This window comes from Ranitomeya variabilis, chromosome 4 (assembly GCF_051348905.1).
Source record: "Ranitomeya variabilis isolate aRanVar5 chromosome 4, aRanVar5.hap1, whole genome shotgun sequence".
Taxonomy (NCBI): domain Eukaryota; kingdom Metazoa; phylum Chordata; class Amphibia; order Anura; family Dendrobatidae; genus Ranitomeya; species Ranitomeya variabilis.
Genome location: NC_135235.1, coordinates 538,004,221 through 538,022,203, shown reverse-complemented (window position 1 = coordinate 538,022,203; position 17,983 = coordinate 538,004,221). Strand labels below are relative to the sequence as shown.

General features: G+C 44.1%; 1 protein-coding gene across 2 annotated transcripts in view; it reads left to right on the top strand.

Moving 5' to 3' along the window:
- JUP (junction plakoglobin) overlaps nt 1-17,983 on the top strand; it is a 58,482-nt gene that overhangs the window by 31,203 nt on the left and 9,296 nt on the right. For both annotated transcript variants that reach the window (XM_077252473.1, XM_077252472.1), the window contains exons 2-8: nt 4,589-4,809; nt 7,548-7,798; nt 7,931-8,169; nt 8,273-8,474; nt 13,183-13,327; nt 14,572-14,675; nt 17,167-17,505. In XM_077252473.1, coding sequence (XP_077108588.1) covers nt 4,596-4,809; nt 7,548-7,798; nt 7,931-8,169; nt 8,273-8,474; nt 13,183-13,327; nt 14,572-14,675; nt 17,167-17,505 — 1,494 coding nt within the window. In that variant the 5' untranslated portion in view covers nt 4,589-4,595. The remainder of the gene's footprint in view (nt 1-4,588; nt 4,810-7,547; nt 7,799-7,930; nt 8,170-8,272; nt 8,475-13,182; nt 13,328-14,571; nt 14,676-17,166; nt 17,506-17,983) is intronic.

The window sequence follows — 17,983 nt, the reverse complement described above, 5'->3', positions numbered from 1 at the left end:
AACATTTCAGCTTCACAGTTTTGTCTGGGTCTTTCCTTCACCAGTGTCGCACATTGGACTACAGACTTTGACCCCAAAAAACCTTTGTATTGTCTGATCAATTTTGAGACCATCCAAAGTGAAATTGCAGGTTTTCTCCAGATCGGTGGAAGTGGTCAATGAGTCACCCAGGTGGAAGTAGTCAAGAGGTCGACAAGGTGGAAGTGGCCAAGGTGTCACTAAGGACTCTTTACTTATAATTACTGGTTGTGTTCAAGGTAAAGGTGTAAACGCAACCATATTGGTTGACACGCTAAATGAATAATTTTTCTTTTATATTGTTTACAGCAGTCAATGCTTTTATCTGCAGGGTAGGTGAAAACTCACTGACCGCTAGAACCTGCCCTAAAGGACAGAAGCGGGAATATTCCCCTGACTAGTCACGTTTATCCCTGTTACAAAATTGAGTGGTCACTTGATTCTCTATAGGGTCTAGCATGCCCATTGCCACTACATACTAACGGATAAAGGTGCCCATTCTGAGGATCAGTGATGGTCCCAGTGGTCAGACAGCCACACATCAACAAGTTATCAAATAACACTGGACAACTCTTTAATAATTTTGTATGTTTTATATGGTTCAGTAGGTCCTTCAAACATAGCAGTAATCTAATACAGTAGTAAGAAGCTAATCAGTTTGCTTGTATTATGGCTTTAGCATCACTTCATGAGCTTAGAATAAGGTGTATTTGCAACTTTCTTAGAATAAGGAAAGACCTTGCGGAGGAGTCGGCAAATCTCCTAGGCCCTGCCAGATCAGAAACTAGGTTTCTAGGTTTTCATTTTCAAACAGATACTTTAACATCAGGCGTCCAGGAGTAGTATGTAATAAGGCCATTTGGCTTCCATGCAAATGGTTGTCTAGGTCCAAGACTCTAGGTGGTACAGTCTTCTTGCTAAGTAAGGCTGGTTTCACACTTGCGTTTTGATCTGCAGCGTTTCAAAGAAACCCGCAGGTGGTGAAAAAACGCATGTAAACGCGTGCAAACGCCGCGTTTTTTAGACGCATGCTTTTTTGCTTGCAGAAAAAAAGCGGCGTTTTGACGCGTTTACATGCGTTTTTTCCTGCGTTTGCGTTTTTGAAACGCATGCTGAGAAGTGTGTGAAAGCTGCCAATCATCAAAATCAACTAGAAAACTCACTATAAATAGAAATAACTAGGGTTAGGGTTAGTGTTAGGGGTAGGGTTTGGATCCCTAGGGTTAGGGTTAGTGTTAGGGGTAGGGTTTGGATCCCTAGGGGTAGGGGTAGGGTTAGGGTTTGGATCCCTAGGGTTAGGGGTAGCTTTTTATTAGAAGAATGTCCTGGTCACCAGGTCACTGATAAGCCACCCCCCACCATCAAGGTGACAAAGGGATCCAAACCCTACCCCTAACCCTAGGGATCCAAACCCTAACCCTAGGGATCAAAACCCTAACCCTACCCCTAACCCTACGGATCCTAGGGATCAATAGGGATTGGCTATTATGTTGACCTGGTGACCAGGACATTCTTCTAATAAAAAGCTTTGTTCAATGTGGACACCCCAAGATATACGGTATTGCTATAGAGTACTAAAAATATTAACTCGTAGAGTATTCACTGTCATATTGTTAGGGGTAGGGATAGGGTTAGGGTTTGGATCCCTAGGGTTAGGGTTAGGGGTAGGGTTAGGGTTAGGATCCCTTTATCACCTTGATGGTGGGGGGTGGCTTATCAGGGTGTATTATTGTTTTTTTCTATAAAAACGCATGCGTTTTTAACGCAAGCAAACGCATGTGCTTAAACGCATGCGTTTACATAGACAACAATAAATTTTTTTGCAAAAAAAGCCTCTAGAAATTACTACATGTTGCATTTCTGCGACAGAACGCATGCAGCAAAAAAACGCATGCGTCGTTAAACGCAGCCAAACGCGTACAAAAAAACGCATGCGTCGTTAAACGCAGCCAAACGCGTACAAAAAAACGCATGCGTTTTTAAATGTTAAACATAGGGAAAAAAAAGCATGCGTTTTTTTCTGTAAAAACGCTGCAGATCAAAACGCAAGTGTGAAACCAGCCTAAGACTTTTACGCCGGACTGCACTCCCTGAGAAGGCAAAGTACGGTAGCTTTCCTCAGAGGAAAAAAAGAAATGTAGATCTCTGGTGACACCTATAGATGGTGTCCACCCCATAAACAAACCTCGCCATATGATTATTTTGCCCCAACCATAGTCTGCTCTGAAATGTGACTCCTATCCCACAGACTGCTGTTTTAAAGATGACATTTCCTTTTTAACAAGTGACTTAAGGTACCTTCACACTAAACGATATCGCTAGCGATCCGTGACGTTGCAGCGTCCTGGCTAGCGATATCGTTTAGTTTGACACGCAGCAGCGATCAGGATCCTGCTGTGATATCGCTGGTCGTTGAACAAAGTTCAGAACTTTATTTGGTCGTCAGACCGGCGTGTATCATCGTGTTTGACACCAAAAGCAACGATACCAGCGATGTTTTACTCTGGTAACCAGGGTAAACATCGGGTTACTAAGCGCAGGGCCGCGCTTAGTAACCCGATGTTTACCCTGGTTACCAGTGTAAAATGTAAAAAAAACAAACTACATACTCACCTTCGCGTCCCCCGGCGTCCGCTTCCCACACTGACTGAGCGCCGTAAAGTGAAAGTACAGCACAGCGGTGACGTCACCGCTCTGCTGTTAGGGCCGGCGCTCAGTCAGTGCAGGAAGCGGACGCCGGGGGGCGTGAAAGTAAGTATGTACTGTTTGTTTTTTTTACATTTTACGCTGGTAACCAGGGTAAACATCGGGTTACTAAGCGCGGCCCTGCGCTTAGTAACCCGATGTTTACCCTGGTTACCCGGGGACCTCGGCATCTCCAGCGATCAAACAGCGACGCTGCAGCGATCGGCATCGGTGTCGCTATCTCTGCAGCGTCGCTTAATGTGAAGGTACCTTAAGGGCAGGTTCACACATTGTGTTTTTTCAAGGGAAAAAAAACACAGAATTTTAGAGCACCAGCAAAGTGAATGAATAGGATTTCTGAAACCTCATGCACACGCTGCTTATTTTTTTTCGCTTTGCAACTTGATCCTTCAAAGCATTTTTTTCACATTTTTGCGGTTTTTTTCCCCCCATTCATATGAATGAAGGGAAAAAATGCACATTAAAATTGTATCAAAGTACGTATTTTACACAGCGGTTTTCCTGCCATCGGTCTGGGTTTTGGTGCCGAAAAAAATCTCCTACAAATACTCAGTGTGCTTATATATTAAGGAAGGTTGAGATATCTTGTCAAGATGCTATGCTCCATCATTGAGGTGTTTTCCAGTCTTCTGACATGGAGATACTTCCCTTCCTCATTGCAGGCAGGACTAGGTTTGCATACCTTACTATGACTAGTGACTGATGAGTTGATGGGGAGAACACTCCGGAGGATCTGGGAAGGTTCTGATGTTTGGCCAAAAATGAGACCATGTATGGCCAATGTTCAAAAGAAACTATACATCACTTCTCTCCTGTTAACCACTGCCATGAAATATCACTTCACAGCTGTAGGAGATTTTGGTGGATCTTAAAACAATCTAAGGGCTATGGCCAAGTAAAGTTGGAAGGATCTGACCACGGATATATGTTGTCAACCTTGTCAGAGTAACTTTGATATTGCATGTCCTAACTTAGCTTGGTTGGCCAACTCTTCTGTTCTTCTATATTGATGTTGTAATGTTCGTTTGCTCTGAAGTCTCGTCTTTTGCCATGAAAGCTCACTGATGATTATTTCCTCCACGGTGGAGAGGATCGGGGGTGTGATAATGGGATTTTTGGTTTGCCAATTCCTTTAGAGCCCTGAGACTGCTCAGCTTCTATCCCAATTCCAAGACCATCTTTAAAAATGCATTTTGCAGAGCATCTGCTGATATCAAACTGGGAATATTGTCTTCCAGCATCTGTTCTTTCCAGGCCCCTCTCGGAAGCTGTAGCTACCCAACTGTGTATTCAGCCATTAATGACATTGCTTAATGAGCGTATTGCTATTAACATGGCGATGGAGAACATAGTATAGCGTGTCCCTGTGTTACTCTAACTTTATGTTGTAGTATAGTATATCTGAGCGTTCAGCGGAGACCCACTATGTGCCACCCAGTGCGTTGCCTGTGCTCCACGAATCGCTGCCACTTTTTTCCCATCCTATTACTACACACCATCTGTCTCCTGCATAAAACATTTTCACCAAGCACACCAGCTGTAAATATCTTGTGAGGTTTTTGTGTTTTCCTCTCTGGAGGAGCTGAATATCTCCCAAACACCAGAACTCTTCCTAAAAGGGCAGAACACCTCACTTTAGTCTGTTACCTGTATATTTAGGCGGCATTGCCTGTACGGGTTGCTTCATTGCCTGTACGGGTTGCTTCATACGTGGCCTGTTGATTTAGGGTTGTCTCCTGCTTATGTTTAGCTACTGGTTTCTCTTAGCAAACAGATGGCTTCATGTGGCCGCGTCGCGCTGTGTGTATTGCGGGCACATTAGCTGAGCAGACGTAACTGATCCTCGCTGTTTTCTTCTCCACAGAAGTAGAATGGAGTTAATCGAGGTAGCGGAGCGGCCCATTAAGGTCACGGAGTGGCAGAAGACTTACACCTACGATTCCGGCATCAACTCTGGAATTAACACCTCAGCACCATCGCTGAATGGCAAGACCGTGCTGCTGGACGATGACGACTTGGGATACTCTCAACAGTACACCACCGTGAAGACCACCACGTACTCACAGCAGCAACAGCAAGGACCAGGTATTTTCTTTAGGAATGAACATCACTATTCTCAATTTAAAAGGGTTGTTCACTACCTGGGAAGTCCACCTTGTAAAATAAAAACACCATACCTTACTTCCCACACCATGTGGTGCCGCTTCAGCAATGTCCGCACTAGAGCTCCTAGGGCTCGCGTGAAATTGTTATGCCACCTGAGCCCGGCAGGCACTGTCACTACTTCCATTTGTCCGATAGTAGTGTTGCAGGGCTCGTGGCAAAATGATGACATGTAAACCCCGGCGAATCTGACACTGACAGCACTGAAACGAAGTAGAAGGCGAATAAGTATAAGTTATTTTTATTTTACAAGGGGGATTACTTCCTTTAAAAATGGGGTTGTTTAGATATTGGACAACCAAAATTTCCTCACTTATCGTAATCTTGAAAGGGTTTTCCAAAAATTATTTACTTTCCACGGTTTATAAACTCAACTTTACTCACCGAGCCCCTCTTAAGCATGTCATTATAGACTACGGACAGTTAGGAGAAAGAGCTGTTGGAGGAACTCTAGTTCTCCCATCAGTTATCTACATCAACTCCTCACATACACATGAACATGCGCTTTGGTGGAGCGTGCATGCGGAGAAGGAAGAAAATCTTTTCCAGATAATGTCGGGTGACTTATCCCCCCTGAGAACTAAAGGGTCTGGCATTATAGTTAACTGCCCACTCCTTTTGTTCTTCGTTGTTTGTCAGTGGACTCCCAAACACAACAGGTGGCTGGCTGCTCCCTCCATAAATGGCAGTTTTGGCCTACTTTTAATGTGATTTGTATGGGGGCCTTAAAGGGGTATTCCCTTCTCCAAGATCCTATCCCAATATGTAGTAGGAATAATAGCAAATGCCTCCAATTCGAAATGTAATATAGTTTTTCTGATTTTTCTATGTCTTTCCTCATGTGGAGGCATTGCAGGACCTTAGGTATCCATGGTTACAATCACTAGCAACTAGCTAACTGTCACTATCAGTGGTCGTAACCATGGATACCTAAGGTCCTGCAATGCCTGCACATGAGGAAAGAGACACAGCAAATCATGCTATATGCTATACTACATTTCGAATTGGAGGTATTTCCTAGTATTATTATTACTACACCTACTACATATTGGCATAGGATCTTGGCGATGGGAATACCACTTTAATATAAAAACTTGCAGACATTAGTGCTGGCTTTCCTAGTGGTTTTTATATTTTCTTGTTGTTTTAGTGCTGCTTGTCCTGACATTAGAGGTAGAACCTATCATGTTATCAGACACCAACTTTATACAGAGATGCCCCCAGTACAGTGGCGGTCTGTTTCTCATTTTTGTGTCCCACTCCTTTTGTCAGGCCTTCATCGGTGTCCATAGATGGCGCGTACCATACAAGGTTATTGTTTGCCTGGGCTTCTCACAGCATGTCTCTTCCGTGTGAATTTCCAGGGGAAACTGTAACGTTTCCTTTTATTGCAGCTGGCACCATTAGCCTTAGCGTGGCAGCGATTCTGACCTTGGGCAGCGGCATAAAGGCTTCATTGTTACCCTGCACTTGTCTGCAGCATATTTAAGCAAGCTCTTTAGAAGCTGTTTGGGTCCTTATGGCGACTTCCTACACAGCCAGCCTAGACTGCAGCCCTGAGCTGGTTACAGCTCCAGTATCATACACCCGTCCTGGGTTTTGGAACTGCGTTTGCGACTTCTGTTAAGAACTATTGATTTTCATGGACGTATCGGAATTACCTTGACGCACGTTTTCACCCCTTCTTATTTAACCAGCCCATACTGTTCGCACCTCGTAGTCACAGCTTTGCAAGGAGAATTTTAATGGACTGTTTTTCTGTAATGCATTGTATGTTTGCCAAGTGTGTCTTGTTAGCCATTTTCTTTGTTGCTTTTAATTAAACAATTCTCCCGTCTGTAACAGTTTTGGGTAATTAGCCAATTGCACTGTAAATAGGCTGCGAGGATGTGGATAGGAATGGCTGCTTGAGAAGACTTTGCTCCGTCTGCCCGTATCTAGTGACTAGCAGGGGCTCCGTAAATAATTTTCCTTTATATGGTGGTTGGCTATTGGGATCTATGGCATCTGAGAGGGGAAAAGAGGTAATGGCAAGTCCTCATTTGCTTGGATCTCCCTTTTAAAGGGGTATTCCTTTCAAAGATTTGTTGCTCCTGGAGGTCCTCCCTTTGGGAACCACATTAAGAAATGGAGGCATGCCATAGGTTCCTGCTCAATGGATGGCCGGGCATCGCTGAACAGGAAAAAATGGCCCAGGGAGTCTTGCAGTGCTACTCATCCTGCTCCTAGTTTATCCCCAGAGGTCTGTGATCATAAAGTGAGAGCATACCCCAGAAAAATTTAATCACACTATAAAATGGGAAGAACCCTTAAAGACTTTGTTCAAAGTTGAGAAGTTATCCTTTATCCATTGTAGGTGGATATATATGTTCAGTTCACAATTGCTGGGGGTCGAACTGCTGTGACCCCCACTGAACCCTGGAGCTTTGTGTGAATGGAGTGGAGGTTGAGTATTTTGCCCTATCTATGGGACTGCTGGCAATAGACAGGCTTGAGTTTGATTTTGATACTGTTCCAGGTAGAGAGCTGTCTTTTGCATTTCTATGGGGGCCATTTTCATGCATTAAACCTTAATTCGGACCGTTGTAGATACTGCTTGATTGCTGAGAAATTTCAAGGATTTTTAATTTGAGGTTTTCATCTTTTCCTTCATCTCATAGACATGGAGTCCCAGCTTGCCATGACACGAGCCCAGCGTGTTCGTGCAGCGATGTATCCAGAAACTGTGGAAGACTCATCTTACCTATTAACAACACAAATTGACGGGCAACAGACCAATGTGCAGAAACTTGCCGAACCTTCACAGATGCTGAAATCTGCCATTGTCCACCTCATCAACTACCAAGATGATGCTGAACTGGCAACCCGCGCCATCCCTGAACTGACCAAACTCCTGAACGATGAGGATCCGGTAAGAACGCATCGAATCTAAGGAAATACGGTTAGGGGAAATTTGAGCAGACTAACCTTGAGGGAGAAAAAGGGTAGAGTCCAGGAACATTGATCCTTGGATCAATCAAGTGTCCTCATTTTATTCCCTCAGGTGGTAGTGAGCAAGGCCTCCATGATTGTTAACCAGCTCTCCAAAAAGGAAGCATCCCGCAGAGCACTGATGCAGTCCCCACAGATCGTTGCAGCCGTTGTACGTACCATGCAGAACACAAGCGACATGGAAACTGCCCGCTGTACTACTAGCATTTTGCACAACTTGTCCCACCACCGAGAAGGGCTTTTGTCCATTTTCAAGTCTGGAGGAATTCCTGCTCTCGTTCGAATGCTTAGGTAACCTCCCCACCAAGCCTTGGTCTCGATTAGACCATTAAAACCAATGTTTTCTTTTTCTATACAGGTATCACAATTTAATCTTTTATTTTTTATGTCCTAGCTCTCCCGTGGAGTCGGTGCTATTTTATGCCATTACGACTCTGCACAATCTCCTGCTCTACCAGGAAGGTGCCAAGATGGCTGTACGTTTGGCTGATGGATTGCAGAAAATGGTCCCATTGCTTAACAAGAACAACCCCAAATTTTTGGCCATTACAACAGATTGTCTTCAACTCTTAGCATATGGAAATCAGGAGAGCAAGGTGAGCCGACATGACGTAGTGAAAACTGAAACTATAGCACCCAATGTTGAGCATGGATTTAGACTAGCTAATCTACCGCATTAAGTGAGGGATGATTTGGCTTTGTCTAAAGGTACCTTCACACGAAACGACATCGCTAGCGATCCGTGACGTTGCAGCGTCCTCGCTAGCGATATCGTTTCGTTTGACACGCAGCAGCGATCAGGATCCTGCTGTGATGTCGCTGAATAAAGTCCAGAACTTTATTTGGTCGTCCGATCGCTGTGTATCGTTGTGTTTGAAAGCCAAAGCAACGATACCAGCGATGTTTTACACTGGTAACCAGGGTAAACATCGGGTTACCAAGCGCAGGGCCGCGCTTAGTAACCCGATGTTTACCCTGGTTACCAGCGTAAAAGTAAAAAAAACAAACAGCACATACTTACATGCGTCCCCCAGCGTCTGCTTCCTGACACTTACTGAGCGCGGGCCCTAAAGTGAAAGTGAAAGCACAGCGGTGACGTCACCGCTGTGCTGTTAGGGCCGGAGCTCAGTCAGTGTCAGGAAGCAGATGCTGGGGGACGCATGTAAGTATGTGCTGTTTGTTTTTTTTACTTTTACGCTGGTAACCAGGGTAAACATCGGGTTACTAAGCGCGGCCCTGCGCTTAGCAACCCGATGTTTACCCTGGTTACCCGGGGACCTCGGCATCGTTGGTCGCTGGAGAGCGGTCTGTGTGACAGCTCTCCAGCGATCAAACAGCGACGCTGCAGCGATCAGCATCGTTGTCGCTATCGCTGCAGCGTCGCTTCGTGTGAAGGTACCTTAAGCCAATCGACAGTCATTTAACAGCCTTTATAGATCTGCTGATCGCACTTCCATACACACTGATTGTTAAGTCGATTAATCTCTGTGCATAGCCAGGGTTCTCAGCAGCACAAGTACTATTTACACAGGAAGATGTGCTGCCGAGAAGGGAGATAATTGCACAAGCGTAAAAATAATTTCACCCAACGTGTGAGCTTTTGTCTTGTCGATCAGTTGATTGGCAGCCTGTTTACAGTCTGAGTATAGGGAAATTCATATTCCTAGCAAAGCTCACTCCTGATAATTTGTCTTATGGGGTGGATACGTTCTGTACACCAGTATTAAAGGGCTTGCTGGAATATGATGCTGCAAATTCATTAAGAGGTGCACACCAGTTAATAAATTTGGTGCATTCTCTCGGTGGCATGTGCCTCCATTGAGCCTCACCAGCAATGCTGCACTATTATTTATTATGAATTACTTGTATAGCGTCGTCCTATTTCTCAACGCTTTACATAAATTATCGGTGGAAACCCCAGCACTGCAAAGCAACAGTGTTAGCCACTGAGCCACCATTCCACCACTTTTCAAAATGCTGACACTTTAGCAATATTTGACGGGTTGGTGTAGCCACACTACGCCCAGCCCTGCGTTGACTGCTCCCAATTCGCCCTAAATTGGCAGAACTACTTCACACTGGCATGAAAACGGCAAATGTTGCAAAAACTTTTGCACAACATTTTCGTGACCTTTTTAAAACATTTGACACAAATTTTCTGGCATAAAAGCTTGGAGTTGGGCGCTTTCTGTCACTTAATGAGATCTTAATGATGGAACAGACTTAGATAAAAAACAAATCACCAAAATAACAGACTGTGTCTTAGCAGATAGTATTGTGCTTTTGTCCCTTCATTTTATCCTCCGAGACCTCCACTGAGCAGAACTACTGACCAGAGTTGAGAAAATCTTTCAGTATTCAGTTGGATTACGATTGCTAGCGAGTATTGTATTTGCTATATTCGCTGAACGCCATTGGGGTCAATGGGAGTAGAAATGAGCAAATATGTTTGGAAACGTAAAAACATAAATTTGGCACAAATATGGCAAATTCGGCGATCGTTTCTGACCATATTTGCTCATCTCTACTACTGATATATCAAAAATGATTCCCGTTAAGGAACATTTCTCAGGGTGAACTGGCCATCAAAAATGGGAAAACACATTGGTATGGACAAGTTTATACATTCATGGCATCTTGGGGTTTAAAAAGTGGACTCTGCAGAATGATGACCTTGTCCCATCGTGCTAAACGCAATTTATAGGAAACATGTATTACAATATTTCTTTGCTCCCTCAGCTAGAAGTCAGATACCGGTCTGTGGATGTTTGTGTGCTCGCTTTGTCCTTGATTGTAATAAACAGCTGCGTACCCCGCCTGCGCCTATTGTAACAAGCTGTCTTCCAAACCACATAATAAAGCATAAAAGACTTCAAGATCTGTGTTTCGGGAAGATCTGCAATGTCAGTTGAATAACTGTGGAAAGAAAGCACATTACTACCACCACCTCCTGCCCTCTTCCTCCACCTCCACCAACTTCTGCCCACCTGCCCCCCCCCCCTCCCCAAAAAAATCAAAAAATCCTACCTAAATACAGACAGAGCAAGGTGGTGAGAGCAATTTTAAATGGTTCTTGGATCAATTATCTATAAATATCTACTTAGAACTAATCCTGTATGTATCTAGATAATGATATCCCCAGTGTATGCGCACTAATCAGTGCCTTCCGCATTCCCGGGTTGGCATTGCCATTTAGAATCTGCAGTAAGGAACGTGGTCTTGCAGTGAACATGACTTCATCGGGAAAATTTATGTACAGACCATGTGTGGTTTTACAGATAGGCTTCATTCACTTAAAGCCCCGTCTCACTAAGCGATTTACCAACGATCACGACCAGCGATACGACCTGGCCGTGATCGTTGGTAAGTCGCTGTGTGGTCGCTGGGGAGCTGTCACACAGACAGCTCTCCCCAGCGACCAACGATCAGGGGAACGACTTCGGCATCGTTGAAACTGTCTTCAACGATGCCGAAGTCCCCCTGCAGCACCCGGGTAACCAGGGTAAACATCGGGTTACTAAGCGCAGGGCCGCGCTTAGTAACCCGATGTTTACCCTGGTTACCAAAAAAAACAAACACTACATACTCGCCTTTTGGTGTCCAGGTCCCTTGCCGTCTGCTTCCTGCTCTGACTGAGCCGCCGTACACTGAGAGCAGAGCGCAGCGGTGACGTCACTGCTGTGCTCTCACTTCTCACTGTACGGCCGGGAGTCAGTGAGAGCAGGAAGCAGACGGCAAGGGACCTGACGGACATCAAAAGGCGAGTATGTACTGTTTGTTTTTTTTTACATTTACGCTGGTAACCAGGGTAAACATCGGGTTACTAAGCGCGGCCCTGCGCTTAGTAACCCGATGTTTACCCTGGTTACCAGTGAAGACATCGCTGGATCGGTGTCACACACACCGATTCAGCAATGTCAGCGGGGCCTCAACGACCAAAAAAAGGTCCAGGCCATTCCGACACGACCAGCGATCTCACAGCAGGGGCCTGATCGCTGGTACGTGTCACACATAGCGAGATCGCTATGGAGGTCGCTGTTGCGTCACAAAACTTGTGACTCAGCAGCGATCTCGCTAGCGATCTCGCTATGTGAGACGGGGCCTTTAGAAGGAGCTCTTCTGCACTATGGGACACAACCCATAGACAGAGGTGCAATCTCTTGAAGAAAGCTGATGTTTGAAGATAAAAATTATATCTAGAAACTGCACCTCTTTTGGCAATGTCTGGACCTAGTATTTATGCTTGGCGTATTCAAGTGACTATAATATCACCCACAACCTGTGGACAAGAGTGGTGCAGTTTCTGGGTCAATAATAGACCATTTTTATGAGAATTCAGCACCTTTTACATCTGAGAAGATTCCAACCCCCCAACTATAGAGGTCTTCATTTTCTGATTCGTAAAGAGATAACCGTGAGCACAACTAGAAGACGGGTGCTAAGGTTAGATTCCCAAACCATACAGATTAATAGTAAGAAACCTAGCACTCAACTTAGGTGGATGATACGGGAAAATATATTGTAGTAAATACAGGCTAACGTTTCGGTCGATGTTGACCTTTATCAGTTACTACACAAATCGTCAGAGCACAAACGTGTGTTAGTTTATATAACAAAAGGTAGTAAATACTAGATAAATCATTATACCAACAAAAGTATATACACAAAATAAATGCGAGGTCATATTAACATGCAGTAATATATTGGCAGAGCCGAGAATCAAGCACAACTCATATCTCTATGGGTGATCGTAAGGTAAAAGTGAGTGATAGGGTGGCCCAGTGGGTATAGACGTACCGAGTAGCCGATGGATAGTAGCCGTTTGGGGGTAAATTTATTCCCTGGGTAAACCTATATGAAAGATTTAAGGTAAACAAATGGACTACGTTTGTGGGAGCCGGATGGTCAACAAATAGGCACACTTGCATATAAGGACTTGTATATATGCAGCTATATATAATTTATTTAGTATTTACTACCTTTTGTTATATAAATTTACACATTTGTTTGTGCTCTGACGATTTTTGTAGTAACTGATGAAGGTCAACATCGACCGAAACGTTTTCCTGTATTTACTACAATAGATTTTCCCATATCATCCACCTAAGTTGAGCGCTAAGTTTCTTACTATTATTCATTTTCTGATTGGCCTCTGATTCTACCTTACAAAAGGGTATCACTAAAGGGTAAAGTATCTATGAAAACTCAGAAATTGATGGCAATGTCGTTGTGTGTTTTTTAAAGTGTTGTAGTAACATTGAAAAAGGGTCTATTAAATTAACTCGCACCCCCACATCTCAACAGCTCATCATCCTGGCCAACGGAGGACCCCAAGGGCTTGTGCAGATCATGAGGACATACAACTACGAGAAGCTTTTGTGGACCACCAGCAGGGTGCTAAAAGTCTTGTCCGTGTGCCCAAGCAACAAGCCCGCCATAGTTGAAGCAGGTGAGGACTTTGTTGTGACCCATTTGGCATTAGTCTTTGAGTGGTAGAAGAACGTATTTGTTCTCCCTTCCCTTTTCCCTGTCTGTTTTTAGTCACAAAGTGGTGAGGATAGTAGAAGATCCCAGGGGAATACTTTGTAGATCCAGCTGTGGATGTTATGTTCCATGGCTTCTCGGTTGTGGCCACAACATTTCCTTTCACTTCTTTTGGATTTCCCAGCCCAGTCTGTACGGTCACAGTTGGAATTTAATTTTCACTTGTTCTACTTGGCTATATGTGAAGATGCCCCTGACCACTCGAAACAACATGCCATTGGTATTCATGTAAGGTCATGACTTGGTGCTGTTTATGGAGGGAAACTGCAATGTTTTTCTAATACTGTAGTACCCCTTTAAGATTGTAAGATGATATGGTGACCTCTTCTTGGGAGTGGGGCTTTCTTAGTTTCTGGTGATGTATGACTGAAACTTCTGCATTCTTGCAGAGGAGGAGGACAATTTTCCTTTAATCTGTTATTGTGATTTTTTTTTTTTCTGTAATCCTTCTCCACTAATTCCGCTGCTTTCCACTCAGTGAGTCAGCTGCTAGACCGTCTGTTCTGAGCCATCAGACATCCCTTTGTGATGTGCTCTGGCATGGCTTGAAGGCACAAAGCATGCAAAAGCTGCTCCATAACCTGTCACACATGTCTGCGTGCAGTGCTGGCTCACAAGGGAAGCCCAGCCATGTAGTCCTTTTCCCAGGAGTGGAGATCCTAGAAGTCATGTGTTATGGTGTGGAAGTGATTGCCTTCCTTAGGTGCGTTGCTTAAGTGCAGGTCACCAGAGTTTGACTTTCCACATCTGCATCCATTTTCATGTTTGAGCAAGCTGTCTTCAAGGTTGAGGTGCTCTGATCCTTCTGCTCATGGTCTATAGATCTAAACAGCTCTTACTCTTGTCTGTAGAATAGAAACTTTATTGGATATGTCGACCTTGTGTAGCCAAGGGCTGAGCTTATACCCCCACTAGAGTGATATTAGAGCTCTTCATGATCCAAGATAAGTGAAAATTACTACTTAGGAATGTTAATAGCAGAATCTTTAGTTTTGGCCTGAAGGATTCTGTTGTGTTTCAGGCTGTTGTAAACACTAGGACCAGGTACGTGTCACAGCATGCTTTTTGTGGTTGCCTTGGGTCTCGTCAGCCTTTTTATCGTTTCTAGTCATCCTTTGGTAGCTCTTTAATTGTCATCTTTGCTTCCAGGAGGAATGCAGGCTCTGGGGAAACATCTCACAAGCTCCAGCCCTAGGCTTGTACAGAACTGCTTGTGGACTCTGAGAAACCTGTCTGATGTGGCCACTAAACAGGTGAGGAACTTGCCATTGTAAAAGTCGATGGGGAATACTAAGTGTGGCCGGTAGATTGATGGGTACCACTGATGTACGGTTGATGTCTACTGGTTGGTGATCTACAGGCATTCTGTAGTCCAGGGTGACTCTTCACACAAATCTAAATTATTAGATCTTGTAAGCAGTTGGATCCATAGTGTATATTTAAGCCTTCAAATTATATCCATTTACATTTAAGGAAATGCTCATGCTAAAGTCCAAAAATATCCGTACAGGAACCATATGATTTTGTATAAAGACATGAAGTTTTCGGAGAAATATCTGGTTTCCCTATCTGACAAAAGGGAAGTGTTTTTCATAAAGATTCGGCTTGTGCTAAATGAAGCAATATTTATAAGGAAGTCAATGATTACACCATGGGCCGTGTACTCACTCTCGGCACTGTGACAGATTTCATAAAATTACATGAGACATACGGACCTTGTGTCATGGGGCATTGTAATCAGCAGATTCCTAATACGTCCAGATCACAATGCCGAATCACAGCCATATTTATGTGTAGGCACACCCATTTATTAGCTAGTAGGTCCTTTTTCTAAAAATTGTGGAAATGCCTACAAATTCTGCTTGTTTCTACTTGGTCACCAGGACAGATATGTTCTAGATGTCATCCGGGTAATCTGTCCCTCTCCCACCTTCCATCAGGTGTAGATTCTGTACCTTTTAGGGTCTGCTTTTTTGCAGTGGTTTTTTTTTTCCTCCCCCAAAAATCAGAGTGGTGTCAGGAAAAGTGCTGTGTACAATATATGCATTTTTTTTTTTTTTGTAGAATATTTTACTTTCTTTTGAATGGGTAAAAAGTGCTGGAAAAACACTGAAAGAATGGACATATTGCGTCTTGGCAAAAAAGCAGAAGGGCTCAAAAGCACCTGCAGAAAAGTGTGTTCGTGAGATTTCAGAAATCTCATTGATTATGCTGGTACTGTAAAACGCTGCATATTTTGCACATCTAATGCACTATGTAAAATTGCAGCAAAATCGCTGCAAAAATGCCACCTTTACAGTGATGCTTGAACATTTACTTGCTGAGAGATTTGACTTGAATCCCTCATTGAAAACAAGTATGCTCAGCTAAGGTGAGCGTGCATGTGCATAGGGACATAGGTAGACCTTCTTTGGAGGTGGTGGGTGAGGAGGGCATGTTGAAAGCCAACATGGTTGATCTTATTTTCTGAGAGAAGAGTTTATACCCTAACACCCATTTACATAGTACGCTAGAGAGGTGAAGGATAGCGCTCCAACTCTCCTGTGTATGGGTTCACAACAAGACACTGTCCCATTCTGAGAGATACTTGTCTGATCCTGGTAAGGTCCCACCATTGGTGGAATGGATGGAAGTCTTCTCGATCTCTGGTCTCACCACTCCTGATGCTCTCCATACCCAGTTCTCATTCTCATCTGATCTTTGTGTCAGGGCGTAGGTTCAGGCCGTGGGCAGATGTGTTTTGTACAAGTTTCCACCTGGACTTTTACAGGGTGGCCATGTATAATGTCTATCTGCAGTACAACCTTGATTCAGCGATGACGGCTGGTGTAGATGATCCCATAAAATGGAAGAGTTTGTCGCCCTCATTTTGCTCCTGTGACGAGCTGCAGAACAATATTACAGGCAGCAATTAAACCAAACATAGGTGTGTACGCGGCTGAGATACAGCACACACCTTACATGTAAGCCTGCCGAGGTTTGTGGTTTGAGCCGACCACACCTCAGCGTGCATTGGAACACTCGGCCTTGTGTCTTCTTCCATTTATCACCACTTACTCCTTTATTTGTAGCTGCGTAATCCCAGAAGAGCGGATATCATTATGCAGCGTTGACCTCACCTGTCATTAAAAATGAGAGGTTCTTTAAAAACTTTACCCTTCAATAGTCCTCCTTTGTATACAGCAGCTGTGTCAGTCATTCCTTCATGTTTTACTCTGTGCAAGAAAGTTTCTTGGGAAACCAACAGCAAGCAGCTGTTAACAGATCTCATTTATATTCTGTTCTGTCTAGTACAGATGTTAAAGAACCTGAGAAATTCTTGTGTGAATTCTTAATTACCTGCAAGTGTCTGTGGGCATGGGTGCTGTTGGTATTTAGGTGTTCTGCTGACCATACACGTTACATAACTGTCAGCAGTACGTTTGGCTGATCTCACGATTTCCCCAGGTTCAGCCTGTCTCATCTGCCAGCAACTGATCTCCAAATGGAGATGGCGATTAAATGTGATCACCCTATCCTTGTGTCCCCAGACATCAGTAGTGGCTCACATACATGTGAGATGATCAGCCAAAATTGACAGCTTTGGCATCCTTTTATCTATTGTGCATGGAGACCTTCAGTGTGTTATGCCACCATATGGCACATTGGTAAATATGTAAATTATTTTCCAAGATTCATCAAATCGGTCATGGCGCAGAGTTGTTTGCTTTTTATCGTTACAATGGTTATTGCTTTTATTTGCAGGAGGGCCTGGACAATGTGCTGAAGATCCTGGTGAACCAGTTGAGCTCAGACGACGTCAATGTCCTGACCTGCGCGACAGGTACTCTGTCCAACCTGACCTGCAACAACAGCCGCAACAAAACTCTGGTGACCCAAAGCAACGGGGTGGAATCTCTGATCCACACCATCCTCCGAGCAAGTGACAAGGACGACATTGCCGAGCCCGCAGTCTGTGCTCTACGACATCTCACTAGTCGTCACTCTGACGCAGAGGTGGCTCAGAACTCCGTGAGACTTCACTATGGCATCCCAGCCATTGTCAAACTGATCGGCCAACCCTTCCAGTGGCCTCTGGTCAAGGTAAGATGGTCCTAGTGTACATTGCCTGCCGCCATTACCAGAGAAGCTTGTACTGCTCCCATTGGAACAAAAATAAATCGGTGAGCAGTTACTGCATCACTTAAAGGGTATTCCCGTCTCCAAGATTATATCCCAATATGTAGTAGGTGTAATCATAATATCAGCAAACCCCTCCAAATAGAAATGTAGTATAGTTTGTCTGATTCGCTATGTCTTTCATCAATGTGCAGGCATTGCAGGACCTTAGGTATCCATGGTTACGACCACTGATAGTGATAGCTAGTTGCTAGCGGTCGTAACCATAGATACCTAAGGCCCTGCAATGCCTGCACATGAGGAAAGAGACATAGTGAATCAGAAGAACTATACTACATTTCTATTTGGAGGTATTTGCTAATATTATTATGATTACTCCTGCTACATATTGGGATAGGATCTTGGAGACTGGAATACCCTTTAATTCTGTATACAGCAATAT